The sequence below is a fragment of the Gymnoscopelus microlampas genome (genome assembly GCF_963454915.1).
Source record: "Gymnoscopelus microlampas genome assembly, chromosome: 19".
Taxonomy (NCBI): domain Eukaryota; kingdom Metazoa; phylum Chordata; class Actinopteri; order Myctophiformes; family Myctophidae; genus Gymnoscopelus; species Gymnoscopelus microlampas.
Window position 1 is genome coordinate 7,709,046 of NC_139956.1, and position 18,137 is coordinate 7,727,182.

The 18,137-nt window shown below is 38.4% G+C and overlaps 2 protein-coding genes across 2 annotated transcripts in view; one reads left to right on the top strand and one right to left on the bottom strand.

Annotated features, from left to right (window-relative positions):
• The window catches only part of LOC311035194 (butyrophilin-like protein 10), a gene marked incomplete at its 3' end in the record, with an annotated part of 5,878 nt that extends 5,287 nt beyond the window's left edge, over positions 1–591 (bottom strand). Inside the window, exon 1 of the mRNA XM_084043274.1 lies at positions 374–591. Coding sequence (XP_083899400.1) covers positions 374–437 — 64 coding nt within the window. The 5' untranslated portion in view covers positions 438–591. The remainder of the gene's footprint in view (positions 1–373) is intronic.
• Positions 592–13,822: 13,231 nt separating this feature from the next.
• LOC311035196 (L-amino-acid oxidase-like) overlaps positions 13,823–18,137 on the top strand; it is a gene marked incomplete at its 5' end in the record, with an annotated part of 35,120 nt that continues 30,805 nt past the window's right edge. Inside the window, 3 exons of the mRNA XM_084043275.1 lie at positions 13,823–13,832; positions 14,168–14,388; positions 15,263–15,375. Coding sequence (XP_083899401.1) covers positions 13,823–13,832; positions 14,168–14,388; positions 15,263–15,375 — 344 coding nt within the window. The remainder of the gene's footprint in view (positions 13,833–14,167; positions 14,389–15,262; positions 15,376–18,137) is intronic.

Consider the following 18,137-nt stretch of genomic DNA (forward strand, 5'->3'; position numbering starts at 1 on the left):
AACCTAACCTACCCCCCTACCCCCCCCCTCTCTCCTTCTCCTTTTGTACATATTTCTCACTCTTCATAACAGTAACCTGCAAACTGATTGTATGACATTCTATAGTAGTTGTGTATATCTGTCTGTCTCTTATATGTCATCATGATTTGTGTGCATGGGGAACTCATTTGAAACAAGCTCAGTGCTTTTATGAGTCTTCCAGTTTAGTAGACCTTGTATTGTGAATTTGTACTTCCATGTACTGTTGTTCTCATGTCTTACTAAATAAAGTACATCAATCAATCAATCAATCAACATTACCTGCTACAGATGTGTTGTAACATCTATAAATAACTTTGAAAAGTTGTATATGAAACTTATAAATTAATGTTACCTGCCGCAGATGTGTTGTAGCATCTGGTCCATATCACCAGGAAAATATAGAAATAAATCCACATCGATGATTTCACAGTGCACTGACTTGACTGAAAATATGGGGACGACAATCCTGCTCCAAATGATGTACATGCCCGGAGACATGCACTCACCAGCTACACAGCATATATAGAATATAATGGTGGGCTAGAGTTGTGCAGTTTGATACCAAATTCTAAACCGGTTACACAGGTTCCTGACTGAGTGCCACTTGGACCAAGGGCGTGGAGTGAAGAAGAAATAAATAATGCCTTGGATCGTGTGACTCAAGTTACGACCAGGGGGGAAAAAAATGTTCTCTTTCTCCCAGCTACAGGGACTCAAAGCATAGGAAGCGTTTTTTTCTCCGTGTGGCTATCATAGACATAGTCTTAAACACGGACATGGAAAAAAGGACAAAAAAGGAGAAAAAAAAAGAAAAAAAAACTTAGCCTACACTGTTACTTGTACATCGATACATAGATAAGGATACTTGATTTATAACAGGTTTGTCTTTATTTGCACAGATCTCCGTAAGTGTACTTGATGTATGTGTAGGCTATACTTTACTGTGGAATCTATTAACTCCCAGATTCTCACATTCTCTGTTGCATATTCCACGTTGCAGATAAGAGTGTTTTAAAGAGTGCATCTTAACCTATAAACTTTGTTTTCCTTCTTTGTTTTAAATTTATTTTAATACTTTTTATCTTATTTCTTTAGGTATTTTATGTTATTTTATTAATGCACACATCATTATCTTGTTACGGGGCCAGAGCTCTGCTCTGGACACGTATTGTTATTCGCATTATTCTGTCACTTCTGCCACTTTTCGCAGTTCTGGCTGAACCGCGCTGTCGGTTTTTACGAAACTCGGCCATATGGTAGATGGTCATGAAAAACGATCAAAAAATAATTCTCACAATCTTTCGTCCAAAGGTGGCGCTATAGCACTCAATTGAAAATGCCAACTTTGACCAGGTACAATTCATGCCCTGTTTGACCTACAGCCATGAAACTTGGATACACATATGCGTCTCCTCATGCTTAACAACTTTCACACTCTGACTTTTGACCTCTGACCTTTAGATCTCCCACCATTTTGAATTATATGAAAAACAGTCATTGGCTCCTAACTTCTGCATTTTTTCACTTAGAAAAAATCCCCTCCTATCGTTTTGTCGGCAGAGGTCCAACGTTCATGTGTAAAAGGTTTCGTGCAAATTGCTAAAAAATCCCAGGATTCCATAGATTTTAACTATTGCAGTTTTATGAAAATGATTCATCTATGCCTAAAACATACATGCAGACTCACATTTCTTTGAAACTTTGCAGAAATGTACAGGGTCATTACAAATATCACTGAAACCAATCTTACTCCAATTGGCCAAAAGGGGGCGCTATAGCAATTTTTTGAAAAGGCAGACTTTAAACAGGCATAAGTCATGCCTCGTTTGGCCGAAAGTCGTGAAACTTGCTTACACATGTGCCTTGACTCATGAGGAACACACGTATCGATTTGACCATTAAGCTCCGCCCTTAGATTTTCCGCAATTTTGAGCAGTTTGAAAAATACTTGTTTCTGCCAGTTCTGGCTTAACCGTGCATACGCTTTTTACGAAACTCGGCCATATGGTAGATGCTCATGAAAAACTACCAAGAAATAATTCTCACACTCATTCGTCAAAGGGTGGCGCTATAGCACTCAATTGAAAGTGCCAACTTTGAACAGGTACAACTCATGCCCTGTTTGACCTACAACCATGAAACTTCGATACACACATGCGTCTCTTCATGCCCGACAACTTTCGTGGTCTGACTTTTGACCTCTGACCTTTAGATCGCCCACCATTTTGAATTGTATGAAAAACAGTCATTGGCTCCTAACTTCTGCATTTTTTCACTTATGGAAAATCCGTTGGAAATTTTTGTAGGCAGTGGTCCAAAGTTCATGTGTAAAATGTTTCGTGCAGATTGCTCAAAAATCCCAGGAGGAGATAGATTTTAACTATTACAGTTTTATGAAAATTATTCATCTGTGCCTAAAACATACATGCAGACTCACATTTCTTTGAAACTTTGCAGAAATATACAGGGTCATTCCAAATATCACTGAAACCAATCTCACTCCAATTGGCCAAAAGGGGGCGCTATAGCAATTTTTTGAAAAGGCAGACTTTAAACAGGCAAAAGTCATGCCTCGCTTGGCCGAAAGTCGTGAAACTTGCTTACACTTGTGCCTTGACTCATGAGGAACACATCTATCGCTTTGACCAGTAAGCTCCGCCCTTAGATTGTCCGCAATTTTGAGCAGTTTGAAAAACACTTAAATCCAGGATTTTTCAGCTATTTGCGTGAAACTGTATCATCTGTGTGATCTCCTTTTTCACAGTTACTTGTCTGTTGGGCCAATGGCGTCTCCCTTAAATGAATGCCTCACAATCTCAAGGTCGCCAGTTCAAGCCTCACTTGATGCAGACTTAATTTAAGTTGAATTGCAAACAACATGACTGTATCAATGAATTCATGTGCAAATGGTAAAGATAACCTGAAATGCTTATTTGAGAGTACGTTTTTTCAACGTATGACATACTTCATTCTGAAAATAGCCGATCTACAATCTCAAAACTTTTCAGATAGCAACGTGTTTCTGAGCTTGTAGATCGGCTGCTTTCACTGTTTTCGGTAGCGAGGAGACATACAATTTCTCTATTGGTAAATGGTTTGTGAACGAGTGATCTTAGTGTTGGCTTGGTTCATGACAGAAGGCAAGAGTTTATGATCTTCAACAGACAACATCAGCCTGGACAAAGCTATAGCACTATAGGTAGTGTTGCAGCCTACTAGCCTATCATGGGGCGGCCATAGCTGGGTGGTTAGTGAGCACGCCTAGGGAACCAGAGGCCCTGGGGCCTGTTCCTCAAAAGGTGAATAAACTAAGCCTGGACTTAAGCCAAATCCAGACTTGACAAAGTCGGGTCCATATAAGCCTCGTTTATTCCGTTCCTCGAAGCAAAGCCAGGCTGAAAAGGAGCGACTTTGTCGAGCTAGGCCTTGTCAAGGCAGGCTATGTCCAGCCAGGATAATGAAGCCAAGCTTCACGTATTTCTATAAAAGACCATGAAAGTCGATAGCAGAATCCTTGAACTTGACCAATCATGGAGCCAAAACCAGAGTGGCGTTCTTCTCTGTGGCTGTACAGCAGCACTGCAGCAGCTCATGAAATCGTACAAGGAAGTAAAATGTATGAAGCAATAAAGGAAACGCGACCGCAATAAATAGATCCAGGGAGAAAGCGTGGCAAAGTGTGTGTGTGTGTGTGTGTGTGTGTGTGTGTGTGTGTGTGTGTGTGTGTGTGTGTGTGTGTGTGTGTGTGTGTTTGCGACGGAACGGGGCTCGGGTGGGCAACGGGACGCCCGGGGACGAGGGTTGACCGCGACGGGACGCACGGAGAAGGGGGGGGGGGGGGGGGGGGCGCGGGGGGGTGACCGCGACGGGGGCCGTGACGGGACGCGCGACGGGACGCACGGAGAAGGGGGGGGGGGGGGGGGTTTGACGCGCAATAACCCCACATTTGCAAGACCACTTTGGTCGAGGTTTGGGTTGTGTAGTTACCTTGCCATCATGATGTAACTCCAAAAGTGGACAAGAAATAAAAAAAATGTTCCTCCATATTGACTAGAAATTGATAATTTAAAATATGCTCCTCACTTACATTCAGTGAAGAGGCTCTTTTAAACCCGTAACTAATAATTACTAATACTAATATATATATATATATATATATATATATATATATATATATATATATATATATATATATATATATATATATATACATATATATAAGACATTTTGTATAATATTTTTAAAAATCTGTAATATATTATCAAACATCTAACAACAATATGAACTATAGTGTTAACAGAGTGACAATGCCATATCACTTGAGTCATTGTGAAACAATTATGATTCATGGTCACACACTATTTCAGTAATATAATTCATTTGATTATATCTTATTGTATTTATTTCATTTTATTTGAATGCAGGGTCATTCAAATTAGTCCATACAAACACATGTGTTGAATTAACTGTGGAAAAACTTGAAGAACAAAGGCACTGGATTAAGTAAGCTTGGCTGTTAGCCTGCTCCTGACCAGGCTAACTTCACAGCTAAATTGCCATGGTAACTAAGGTAGGCTTGCTTCAATTCTCTTTTGAGGAATCGGGTCATGGCTAAACTTAGCCAGGGTGAACTGGCTAAACTAATCTTCAAGCTAATTCAGCTTTTGAGGAACCGATTCAGCCCTAATCCTAACTAAATTAAGCCAGGATAGGTGTTAAAGCCAGGCTTAAGCTCTAATTCCCTTTTGAGGAACAGGCCCCTGGTTGCCCCAGGTTCGATTCCAGGCCATCCCAGCATATGCGTCGATGAAATTAAATTTGTCCTTGAGCAAGACTCTTAACCCCTAATTGCTCACAGGTTCTCATTGGAAACAAGACCACAAGGACTTTCATGAACGACCTGTTAAAAGGAATTATCCTTATCCTAGTCCGAAGGTTGAGAGTTCGATTCCTGTTAATGGCAATAGGTTGAGATGTCCAATCTATCCATTCTGTTTCCATATCTCTCTCTCTCATCAATCTATTCCGTTTCCATGTCTCTCTTCAATCTATTCCGTTTCCATGGCTCTCTCTCTCTCTCTCTCTCTCTCTCTCTCTCTCTCTCTCTCTCCAGTTTCCATCTCTCTCTCTCTCTCTCTCTCTCTCTCTCTCTCTCTCTCTCTCTCTCTCTCTCTCTCTCTCTCTCCAGTTTCCATGTCTGTCTGTCTCTCTCTCACTGGCCCCGTATTATCGCTGCTTGCAGCTATATTTGTGTATTGTATTTCTGTTGTTGCACAATCTTGCGGACCATGTCCCAACATTTCTCTGCTTGTACCTGTACGAGGGAATGACAAATAAACCCCACCCAAGGGTGCCTGTTCCTACACGTAGCCGTAGGCCTGACACTTTTTATAGGGTACTCTTTATTCTTAAGATTTCCAACAGAGTGAGCAGTGAAGACTGCCTCCTCAGCTGTACCGCTCTCACTCTTTCAGTGCGGTCTAGAGCATTGGTTCTCAAAGTGGGGTCCGGGGACCCCCAGGGGTACTTGAGGGGGTTCCAGGGGGTCCCCAGCTAAATGATAGATTAGGCACCAAATGGACCCTTATGGGTCTGTAACTCTGAGAGTTAAATTGACATAGATTTTACAATATAAATTGCGGTCCAAGTGATGGAAATGCCATTAAATGGGGGTCTGTAGCCCTAATGTCAAACTGGGGGTCCTTGAAATTAAAATGGTTGAGAATCACTGCTAGAGCCGTAAAAAAATATTCTCTTATGGGGGTCCCTGGCATATCTTTTGAAATGGGGGTCCGCGGGCTAATAAGTGTCAATTTGGGGGTCCTTGACATGAAAAAGTTTGAGAACCACTAATGGTAATCTGGTGATTAAAAAAAAAAAGTTTTGCGGTTTTGTAGTTTTTCCACAGAATCAAATGTGTTATGGTCATGATTCACCAGTAGCCTGGATGGCTTGATTCTAGGCTTACAATACTTGACATAAATACTTTTGGAAATCTCTATGAGAAAAATGAATGGTATTGTGTTATATTGAGAGGACCCATCCAGACGGATCAGAGTTGTATAAGAACATAATGGGGTCTTCATGAAGGGCAGGGTCATAGATAGCTTCCAGTGCTGTTGGTTTGAACTTCTTTTTGGATTTCACCTCACAGAGCTGATATATTGCAGTCCTACTCGACCCCTCTAACAATAGAGATTAGTGGTTCCCAAATGGTGTGCCGAGGCAAGACAAGGTCTGGTGTGCCTTGGAATTTTGTGACAACCACAAATTATTATTGCAATATACCACTATACAGAGATATTGTGAATTTCATTTATTTACTCTAAGTACTTTGTGCATACTGATTTCCCAACATAGAGACTTCTATACCCTAAATATATATTTTACCACTTTCAACCTGGTGTCCTTATTTTGGGGCGTGTCATAATAGGCCAAATTTGTAATTACTTAGACTAGATTAGACTTTTTGGAAATGTATTACTCCACTATATTTCGAAGAAGTAATTCCCAACAAATTGTTTACATCGACTGCAGAAGTGCAGTGCACTTATTTTAAACTTTAAAAACTGAGATGGACCTTAAAACCAAAAAAAAAAAAAAAAAAAAAAAAATGCAGTTCCCCATTCAAAGGCTGTGCCCCCCCCCTCCCCCCAACCTCCTGTGTGTGGAGGGTGTGACCATATATGACATTGTTTTGTAGTGGAATAATATACTGTAGTATCTATATTTTGACTCGAGTAATGGGGTTGTGAATGTGTCAACCACTGCATGTTCATATGGTTGATATTTTAGTTCCTTCTTTGTTTTTCTCAGTTCTGTTGGCTATAAACATCTTGTGAAATGTGTGTGGTTAGACTGGGTCTTTCCAAGTTCCCTTTCTTCACCATTGCTATGCAGTTGTTGATGAGACAAATACAGTTTCTCTTCAGCGTGACTCTGCAGTCTGCAGTGATGCAGTCACCATAGACACAACTGGTGAGTTATTTAATTTGTTTTGTTACAAAATAAAATAAATACAGTGGGCTAAATAACATATTGTTTACAGTGTGGCTGAAGGCCAATCCATCCAGAATATGGTTTTATAAGATCGGTTAGGATGGCTGATGATGATTGTAACAACAGTAGCCAGGGATGTGATTCTCCCCTCTGTACAGACAATTGCGAGAACACAGTCCCTTCCTGCCCTTAGTGCATTAGCCCTTCACCTTTTGGTGTAAAGTAGAATAAAACACTACTAACTCAGCACAGGTTGTCTATTTACATAATTATGTATGTCAGTATAAGTCTTCACAATGTAGACAGCTAATAGTCTGTTACCACGAAAACCGACCAGTGAAATGATGATGCCACCTGTATTTTTCATTTAAATTAATATATAACTTAACTAGAGGTTGGCCGGGGAGGCCATGCCATTATTAGACTCTTATGTGTTGTTTTGTTCTATTTAGAATAAAACTTCTAGACAGACCAATCTCACTGATATGCAGTCATTTTGCATACTAACTGTACATCTTGATTTAAAAAGTGGGCAGGTCTGTTGTGATCCTGCAGTCCAGTTGGCCTCAGTGGATATTCAGTGGAGAGACCATCACTCTCAAGTGTAAGTGTAAGACACAGCGGAGAGGTGCCATCGACTGGAAGTATGAGTGGAGCACAACAAGCTCATACAGCCCACAGAACCAGGCTGAACTCAGGATCAACAGTCTCTGTGGATCACAGTGGAAACTACATGTGTAAGGGCCGTCCCAAGAATTCGCAGCAGTCTTCAACAGGGTGGAGTGAAGCTGTTAAATTGACTGTGTCAGGTAAGCCTGAATATATTTCATATAAAGTTTCAACGGAATATTGCAAATCGGGAGTTAAAACATCAATATCAATATCATCAACAGACATGTTTGTCACGTCAAGCAGTAAACAATGTTTATAATCCAGACAAATGTGCTTTCCAACAGCCAAACCCCAACCTGTTCTGAGATTATTGTCTGCTCCAGAGAGTCCTGGAGATTCAGTGACTCTGAGCTGTGAAGTTAAAGAATCATCTGAAGGCTGGAAGTTCTACTGGTACAGGGCTGTTCCTAAACAATCAGACAACACCCACACTCATGAGCTCTTACCTGGTAGCCAGAATGGGACCATAGAAAATGTCTACATCATTCATGGTCCGGGAGGGTATGTGTGTAAAGCTGGGAGATGAGACCCAGTTTATTACACTGAGGACAGTGAACCTCAAGTTGTGTGGTTTGGTGGTGAGTGACTCATAATTCATCAATCTTAATTCTTCTAAGTTGTTTTCTTACCAACCCACTGTATATGACAGACCCAGTGACTGACTGACTGACTCATTTCCTCCATGTTATATGTTCCAGGCGCTGAAGCTGCTCAACCTCCAGTGTCTGTGGAACTGATTTCTCCACTTGTCCTGGGACTTATTGCATTAGGACTTCTTCTCCTGCTGTGTACATACAAAACATCCAAAGGTGAAAAGCATTACATCAGAATAGTACAATTTAGGCTTTTTGTAACTTTACAAGTGTAAAATCTGAGTAAATAACTGAACCCTATAGTCAACAAACTATCACTGAGATTACAATCACTCTCCATAAAAGATACAAGGGAGTAATTTAAAGTTTATAAATATTTACTTTGAACTTACTGTATGTATCTTTTTCCTCTTTTATTTACAGCTCCATGTTGTGTTAGGTAAGTAGAGTAATACTCTGCCTATTCGTCAACATGACAGCAGTGGATCCCATTTTGTTTTCTAATTCCATTTGTTTTCTGAATAAATGTATTTAATTACAGCCCCATTCAGTCTCAGGGAACCAATCAGGTCTCAGCTGTGTACCAGAACACCAATCAAAGTGATGCCATCATGCCGGAGCATACTGCCAACTGCAGCACGGTCAGTTTTTGAACCAATCCTTTTGTTAAGTTCTGACAAGGACCGCTGTGTCTAATTTGAATCAAATTTAATTTAAATAAAAATGTATTGTTTAGTTAATGGTAGGGTAAAGTGATATTTTTTTGTGAAAAGGTTAAAGCACCATCCATATTCTGATATGGTAATCATGTGTGTTTGTTCACCTGAGACTCACAGGAGTCTCAGGTCAGTGACAAAATGTCAGCCAATCAGGAGAGATACCCATTTATCAGCTTAATGTTATATAGTGTTCCAGTTCCAGTTTTGTCTGCTCTTTTCTTTATGTCATCACTTCCAATTTCATTATATCCTGTTTGAGGTCCTAATCCTGATTGGATAAAATTGATATCCCGACATGTTCTGTTTAATAAAGAGCTGGAGAGACATGGAGACTCCTGTTACTGAACAAACACTTAGCAACGAGTACTATCATAATATAGAGCTATTTAACACTTATTTTAATCACTTAACCTACCTTTAACATTAAAGTCTGTAAGTTTGTTTTGTGTACAATTTTAACTTTTTCTAATTAGCAGAATATTGAACTAAATTGAAGCCATGGCCCAAAAATAACGCCTATGCAAAATGACTACAAAATATAGCCTACAAAAGGCCCATATTTAAGTGAAGTGTTTATTTATTGACCTCTGGTTCCCTCTAGTGTCTTTTGTGTGTTAGCCCAATTACTGTAGTTCAGATTCAGAATACCACTACAGACAAATATCTGCAATTTTCACTATTATTGGAATTTCTGGAAAATCGGATTAATTTATCTCGTTTAAATGTCAAAATTTCAATTAAAAAGAAAATGTAATTTGTAATTTGCACGTTTGAATACTTGGGTATTGCATGTAGTTTTGAATACTCAGGTTTTTTTTTAAAGCAAGTACTCTACTACTCTTTAATCCAAGTACAAATTTGACAGATCAACTTTCACTTTTTTAAAATATTTGACCAGGAATATCTATACTTTAACTCAAGTACTGGTGTTACTTTGTCCACCACTAATAGTTAAAGGTCACACATTCCATTTCACTATCCCACCGTGGCGTGTATGACTCTGCACCCTGTGTCCTAAACATGGATGAATTGCACTGGTTTGCATAAGGAGAGGATAGTTTATTTGTAACCTATTATACATTTCATTATACATTTTCAATTTCACCAGAACTTTGCTATGGTCAAGACAAGCAAATTTAATTTGTTTAGCACAATTCATGCAAGTGCATAATCAATACGTTTCACCTTAAAATACAACAAGGTACACCAAAAACCCGCACACAATATAAATCTTCTTTCTTTATACATTTTCTTGAACTGAAATATATTTATACAGAGTAGAAACCCTAAAGCTCCTCTCGAACTGGACTTTCAGCCGACCCGGTGTCCAGTAGAGCAGCTTGATGGTTGATGTTCTTGGCGGCTCTGATGGCTGTCTTCATGGAGGTGTCGATCCAGGCGTGGGGCAGAGCGGTGTGTTCTCCAGCAAAGTGCACCCTGCCCTCGCTGGCAAACAGCTCCCAATTGGCATAGTCTATGTGCTGGTAGGGGGTGAAGAGAGCGAAGGCACCCAGGCTGTAAGGATCAAGGCTCCACTTTTTCACCACCACTCCCGTACAGAGCATAGAGTAGAATTGGTAGCATAGAGTATAATTAGAATGAATAACAGGGTTTGGGTTTGATTTGCTGGGGAGGATGCGTCAAAATCCATGCCTCTCTGGTCATTCATTTTATGGCTGATGGGGATATGTCCTTTGCATAATCCTTGCAGGAAGAGCGTCTGCTAAATGTAAAAACTGTAAACTGTAAACGGTGTGTGTGTGTGTGTGTGTGTGTGTGTGTGTGTGTGTGTGTGTGTGTGTGTGTGTGTGTGTGTGTGTGTGTGTGTGTGTGTGTGTGTGTGTGTGTGTGTGTGTGTGTGTGTGTGTGTGCATACATGTCCTGCCCTAACCCCCAATACAGTGGAATGTGAGCCCTGCCTGTCATCATCATTGGCACAGGGCCAAAATAGACATTCACTTTTATAGGGAGCACTTTATTTCCATCAGAGTGAGCAGTGAAGACCGTACAGCTCTCTCTCCTTCGGCGCGGCTTATTGGTGCCTAGAGACGTTGTCAGGTAATCAGAAAGTCGAAGTTCGCCTTTGTTGTAATACCAACAAATTATAATAATCTCTCTGTGTTGCCTTCATTTTCATCAAAATATTGAGGTGTTGCGATGCCCTGTTGACCGCCTCCAGGCAAAACACTGCAGAGGCCAATAATATCCACACGCAGCACTACAGCACACCGTTGACAACTTGACACATCATACCTCTACAATCTACATCAGGGGTCTTCAACAGGGGGTCCGTGACCCCTAGGGGGTCCTCAGAGTTAGTACAGTGTGATGGGATTGAACCCTAGCATCCCTATTCTGAGGAGAATTTAAGCCAAAAATAGCAGATCTACAGTCTCACAACACCTTGCGCTGCGTGGCGTTGTAGAAGCTTGTAGATCGGCTATTTTCGACAAGAGGGGAAAAAAACGCAGACTAAGTACAGAGGGAAAGATCGACGGTTTAAGGTCTAAAAATACACATTGACATGTGATGGATCTGTTTTTTTCCTTATCACCCACACAAAGTACCGGTAACTTTCATAAAAAGGCGACAAAGAAAAAACAGACTCAGAACACAGGCAGCCATTGGATGTAGTGAAATATCTCGTATTCAGACAGAGAGAGAATGGAAGGTTACAGTATCAACAGGTGTTAACGCATCATCGGTCGTCGTCTCTCTCCCACATAGCACGCCAAGACTGGACTTTTACATGGCCCGTTATCAGTTAGGTAACATAAACAATGACATCATAGGATGTGACATAGATGAGTTTCCGGGCGAAGGTGGACTTCTTGGATTGGATGAGAGTGATGATTACGTCGTCGTCAGATGAGGATGATGATGGTAGATGATGAAGATGATGATGATGGTGTGACAGTTTATCTTTGGAAAAACAGCGTCCACATGTCTCAAACAACACGTTGACCTCGGCTCTGACCGGTCACTGGTCAGCGTAGGGAAGAACACAGAGATATAGTGTTCTCAAAACAACAGATAGTCACAGAAAGCCTGTAGCTAGTTTGACCTTGCATAGACAGAGACAGGAGAAATAGGGAGAATAGAGTACATGACTGAATTTAGGCCAATATGACACCATTTATATTAATTTGACATTTAAAGCAGGTTTAGGACACTAGACAAATTATGATCAAAATCAAAATAACTCTATCAACATGAATCCAACATACACTGATGACAGTGCTGTCAAACAAGTCTATGACTATGAAGCTATCTACAGTATGAAATCTATGAAAATGTTTAATCTAGGCCTACAACACAATTTCATACAATAATGTAGTGTGGGTCCCTGCTTCTTCTCTCTTTCCATTGGCCTGAAAAAACTTTGAAGACCCCTGATCTACATGAAATCTTTTTGACGAAAATAGCCAATCTGCAGTTTCTAGACAGTCCACCCCATGTCCGCCTGGTATTATGACACGGTCAGAATAAGGACGCAAGGGTGGTAAAAGATCAAATATCCCAGTATCTTCCCAGTATTTACTTTCATTATTCTCAAACTTCCCTATACAGCTTGCTACTTAAGCAAGGACAAACTTTTTCTTCACTCGCTTTGAGTTGATCACAAGGCAACTGACCTCAGAATGTGACTTCAATACATTCCCAGCAAAGTTTGAAAAAACCCTGAATGACTAAACTTAAATGACATTGAGGTGTGGCTGACAGATGACATCATGTGAACTGAAAGTTTATAAAGCACAAGGATTCTGCTTCCATGTCACATCTCTAAGACCCTTGTCTTCCATGCAAAGGGTAAGAAATCTTTCCATTATTTACGCACGCACGCACGCACGCACGCACGCGCACGCGCACGCACACACACACACACACACACACACACACACACACACACACACACACACACACACACACACACACACACACACACACACACACACACACACACACACACACACACACAGACACACACACAAAGAAATGTTAAACTGTTAAACTAAAACAATATGGCTCCCAGAGGCACAGCCAATTTGAACCATATCAACATACAAATGGAAAATGGTACACTTTAGATCCATCAGAAAATGATACAAAATGAGACCCATCATCTTCCTTGAAGATGATGGGTCTCACTGTATTACCTTTCTTCCATGTCATGTCATTGGCCATTGGCCTTTCCATATTTATGTATTTATAAAACATGTCTCATTCATAAGATGTTACAGCAAATGTTACCCTTGCAGGAGAATAAAACCATCATAACTGTAATGAATGTGTGTTGATTTAAATGAACGCTCAGTATTTTAGAGTGTAAAGAGACTTGTATGACCATAAGTAAATTTGACTCATTCTGTATATTAAACATTATTTGCATAGAAATGCAGACATGAACTTGTTTCAACTTAACAAACACAAACCACAGCATCTGAAACTGTCTGGTGTGGGTTTTTCTGCTCACAGCATCACTTCCTGTTCTCTTTTGAGTAACATTATTACACCTGATTCTTTAGCTCCACTTCAAAGTGGCAAAGTGCCTTTTTAAACATGCTCCTATTTGTTTTTGTATTTGTTATTCTTTTTTCGTTTTGTGTTAATAAAATATGTAATGTAATGTAAAGAAAAGATGAGGTCCTCCTATAAGCCCTTCCAGGGTTTCTCACCTCTGGAGACGTTGCAATTATGTGGTTGACGTGCTATCCTGTAACCTACAGTGTAGGTGCACATTTTATGTTATGTTTTCTGTTTCTTATGACAGCAGGAAAGAAAAGAAGACCTATGAGAAAAGAAGGGTCTATGAGAAAGATGGCTCCATGTATGACACAGTGGAGTTTATGTGAGTGTACAGTATCTCAAACTGATTAACGTTTCAGTGTGTTGCTCAACGACACAAATTTGATGAATTAATACTTAATTAATGCTTAAATAACGTATTAAGTAATCCTAAATTAAGCGTTAATTACGGGTATCTTATGAGAAAGTGTTATCAAACACTGTTCAAAACAATGTTAAATTGCTAAATGTTAAAGAACACTGCTACGTATATGTTACAAAACATTGTTTCATTTTAAATGACACAACTGCTGTGTTTGTTATGAAGGTACAACATAATACTGTTGATACTAATTTGTATGGTTCTGTGTACATCAGTTCCTCTGGCGGTGCTAGTGTTCACATCCAACCAGTGCAACGCAGTCTCCAATCTAAAGGAGAACCTGACTGACTGCCTTCAGGACAAAGACTACATCCAGCTGCTGAAGATAGCAGAGGAAGGTCTGCCCCGCGCCACCACACCTCGACACGTTGTCATCGTTGGGGCTGGAATGGCCGGACTGACGGCTGCTAGCCTACTGGAGGATGCTGGGCACAAGGTGATATATATTTTAAATGATCCCTGGCTAATGAGACAAATATAACTTAACACATTATAATTGCCCTCTATAACTAAAATTAAAAATACCTATATTTTCATATTCATTTATTTTAGAAATAGCTAATCTTTCACTAGGGACAACTCCCGTCACAGGTTGATGACTTGTAAATCAGCTATTTTTGGCATATAATGGTGTACATAAAAAAAGGAGGGTATCAAGTATAGACCCCTGGGGGTCCCTGTTCAACTGAAGTATATGTTTAACCTTAAGTGGTTAAACATTCAGAAAATACAAGATCTTAACAGTCCCCTATATTATTACCTGGTATTTTCCCTGGGAAGCAGATGATGATCAAATATAGTTACTAGCAAAGTACCCATAAGAAATGGATAGTAAGTACTACATACTCAGAAAATAGAAAACTACCTCGATTTTTTTTTTAAATCCATTCCTCTGATTTTGGTACCCCGCCTCTGTTCAGTCATCTTTATGTCCAGTGGGGTTAAGTTTTATCCCTGCTTCTGGTCAGACTGAATTCAATACATTTATTTCCTTTTGGGAAACGTAGACTGATATGTTTGTTATTTATGTTTCAAAATATAACAATTTAACAGTTTAATAAAAAAGAATGTTAATCGCATGCTGTAACCCTGCTGGTGTATCTATTTTAGACAAAATCTGTCAATTATATTTACATTTTTATATAAATAAATACAAATATTGAAAAAATCAGATTTACAAGCTTGCATGTACTGTTACAGTTCAGCGATGTTTTGCTATTTGTTATGTCAAAAAGTATATACTGTAGAGCTAAAGTGGCTGAGGAGATGAAAAGTAACTCAATACATTTTTTACAAATTGAACACTGAAGGTAACCATAGTGGAGGCCAGTAACCGAGTTGGAGGACGAGTGCACACCTACAGGAATGAAGAGGAAGGCTGGTACACAGAACTGGGTGCCATGAGAATACCCAACTTCCACCAGTGAGTACAGCATGAAAACTATAGAGCCATGAAAACTAGAGCCCAAATGCTACAAAGTAGGCAGATTGGCATTAAACTGAACATCTGTCTAAGTCAGCGGTTCTCAAACCTTTTCGTGCCAAGGACCCCCAAATAGACACTTATTAGACCGCGGACCCCCATTTCAAAAGATATGCCAGGGACCCCCATAAGAGAAGATTTTGTACGGCTCTAGCAGTGATTCTCAACCATTTTAATTTCAAGGACCCCCAGTTTGACATGCATTAGGCTACGGACCCCCATTTAATGGCATTTCTATCACTTGGACCGCAATTTATATTGTAAAATCTATGTCAATTTAACTCTGAGAGTGTACAAATGGAACCAAATGGAACTGCAGTCACGCTGGCCGCTCTTCAGAAAGAGTCAGTCGCACTAGCCGTGCTTCAAAAATGATTGCGCAGCAACGTGGCTTTTTACGGTTAGGCGAACTGATGGTGCGTTCAATGAAATCGTAAATCCCAGTTACTTCAATATATACATGTAAAAATGTAATAAAACAATCTAAAAACATTGTTTGTGTCTAATGTTCTCGTCTATAATTATTACCGAAATGTTTTACTGCACAAATTATTAATAATAAAATATTGAAATATTACAGAATCCAGTACAGTTCAATGTAATTGTTTGGAAAATCATAAAAAAATCTAAAAACATAGTTATCACCCAGCAACTAAATGTTATTGTGCCCATGTGTGTCCTTTACAATATGTGAATATTACCAATATATTTTACTGTACCGATTATTAATAATAAAATATTGAAATATTACAGAATCCCATCAAATTCAATGTAATTTTTGGAAAATCATAGAAAATTCTAAAAACAGTTATCAACCAGCAACTAAATATTATTGTGCCCAAGTGTCTCCTTTACAATATGTAATTGTTACCAATATGTTTTACTGCACCGATTATTAATAATAAAATATTTAAATATTACAGAATCCCATCTATTTCAATGTACATTTTAGGAAAATCATTCAGAAAAACATAGTTATCACACAACGACTAAATGTTAATGTGCCCCATGGTCTCCTGCATACCATGGATGATTATAAATATGTTTTACTGTAGCAATTATTACTAATAAAATATTGAAATATTACAGAATCCCATCCATTTCAATGTAATTTTTAAAAAAATCATTAAAAAAATCAAGAAACATAGTTATCACCCACCAACTATATATTAATGTGCCCCATGGTCTCCTGTACACCTGTGATGATTATCAATATGTTTTACAGCAGCAATTATTAATAATAAATTATTGAGATATTACAGAATCCCATCCATTTCAATGTAATTTTTCAAAAAATCATAAAAACTTCAAAGAACATAGTTATCACCCAACAACTATATGTTAATGTGCCCCATGGTCTCCTGTACACCTCTGATGATTACCAATATGTTTTAGAGTAGCAATTATTAATAATAAAATATTGAAATATTACAGAATCCCATCCTTTTCAATGTAATTTTCCAAAAAATCATAAAAACTTCAAAGAACATAGTTATCACCCAACAACTATATATTAATGTGCCCCATGGTCTCTTGTACACCTGTGATGATTATCAATATGTTTTACAGCAGCAATTATTAATAATAAATTATTGAAATATTATAGAATCCCATCCATTTCAATGTAATCTTTAGAAAAATCATAAAAAAAATCAGAAAACATAGTTATCACCCAACAACTATATATTAATGTGCCCCATGGTCACTTGTGCACCTGTGATGATTACCAATATGTTTTACAGCAGCAATTATTAATAATAAATTATTGAAATATTATAGAATCCCATGCATTTCAATGTAATTTTTCAAATAATCTTTAAAAATCCAAAAAACATAGTTATCACCCAACAACTATATATTAATGTGCCCCATGGTCTCTTGTACACCTGTGATGATTACCAATATGTTTTACAGCAGCAATTATTAATAATAAATTATTGAAATATTATAGAATCCCATGCATTTCAATGTATTCTTTAAAAAAATCATAAAAAATCCCAAAAACATAGTTATCGCCCAACAACTATATATTAATGTGCCCCATGGTCTCTTGTACACCTGCGATGATTATCAATATGTTTTACAGCAGCAATTATTAATAATAAATTATTGAAATATTACAGAATCCCATCCATTTCAATGTAATCTTTAGAAAAATCATAAAAAAATCAGAAAACATAGTTATCACCCAACAACTATATATTAATGTGCCCCATGGTCTCTTGTGCACCTGTGATGATTACCAATATGTTTTACAGCAGCAATTATTAATAATAAATTATTGAAATATTATAGAATCCCATGCATTTCAATGTAATCTTTAAAAAAATCATAAAAAATCCCCAAAACATAGTTATCACCCAACAACTATATATTAATGTGCCCCATGGTCTCTTGTGTACCTGTGATGATTACCAATATGTTTTACAGCAGCATTTATTAATAATAAATTATTGAAATATTACAGAATCCCATCCTATTCAATGTAATCTTTAGAAAAATCATAAGAAATCCAAAAAACATAGTTATCGCCCAACAACTATATATTAATGTGCCCCATGGTCTCTTGTACACCTGTGATGATTATCAATATGTTTTACAGCAGCAATTATTAATAATAAATTATTGAAATATTACAGAATCCCATCCATTTCAATGTAATCTTTAGAAAAATCATAAAAAAATCAGAAAACATAGTTATC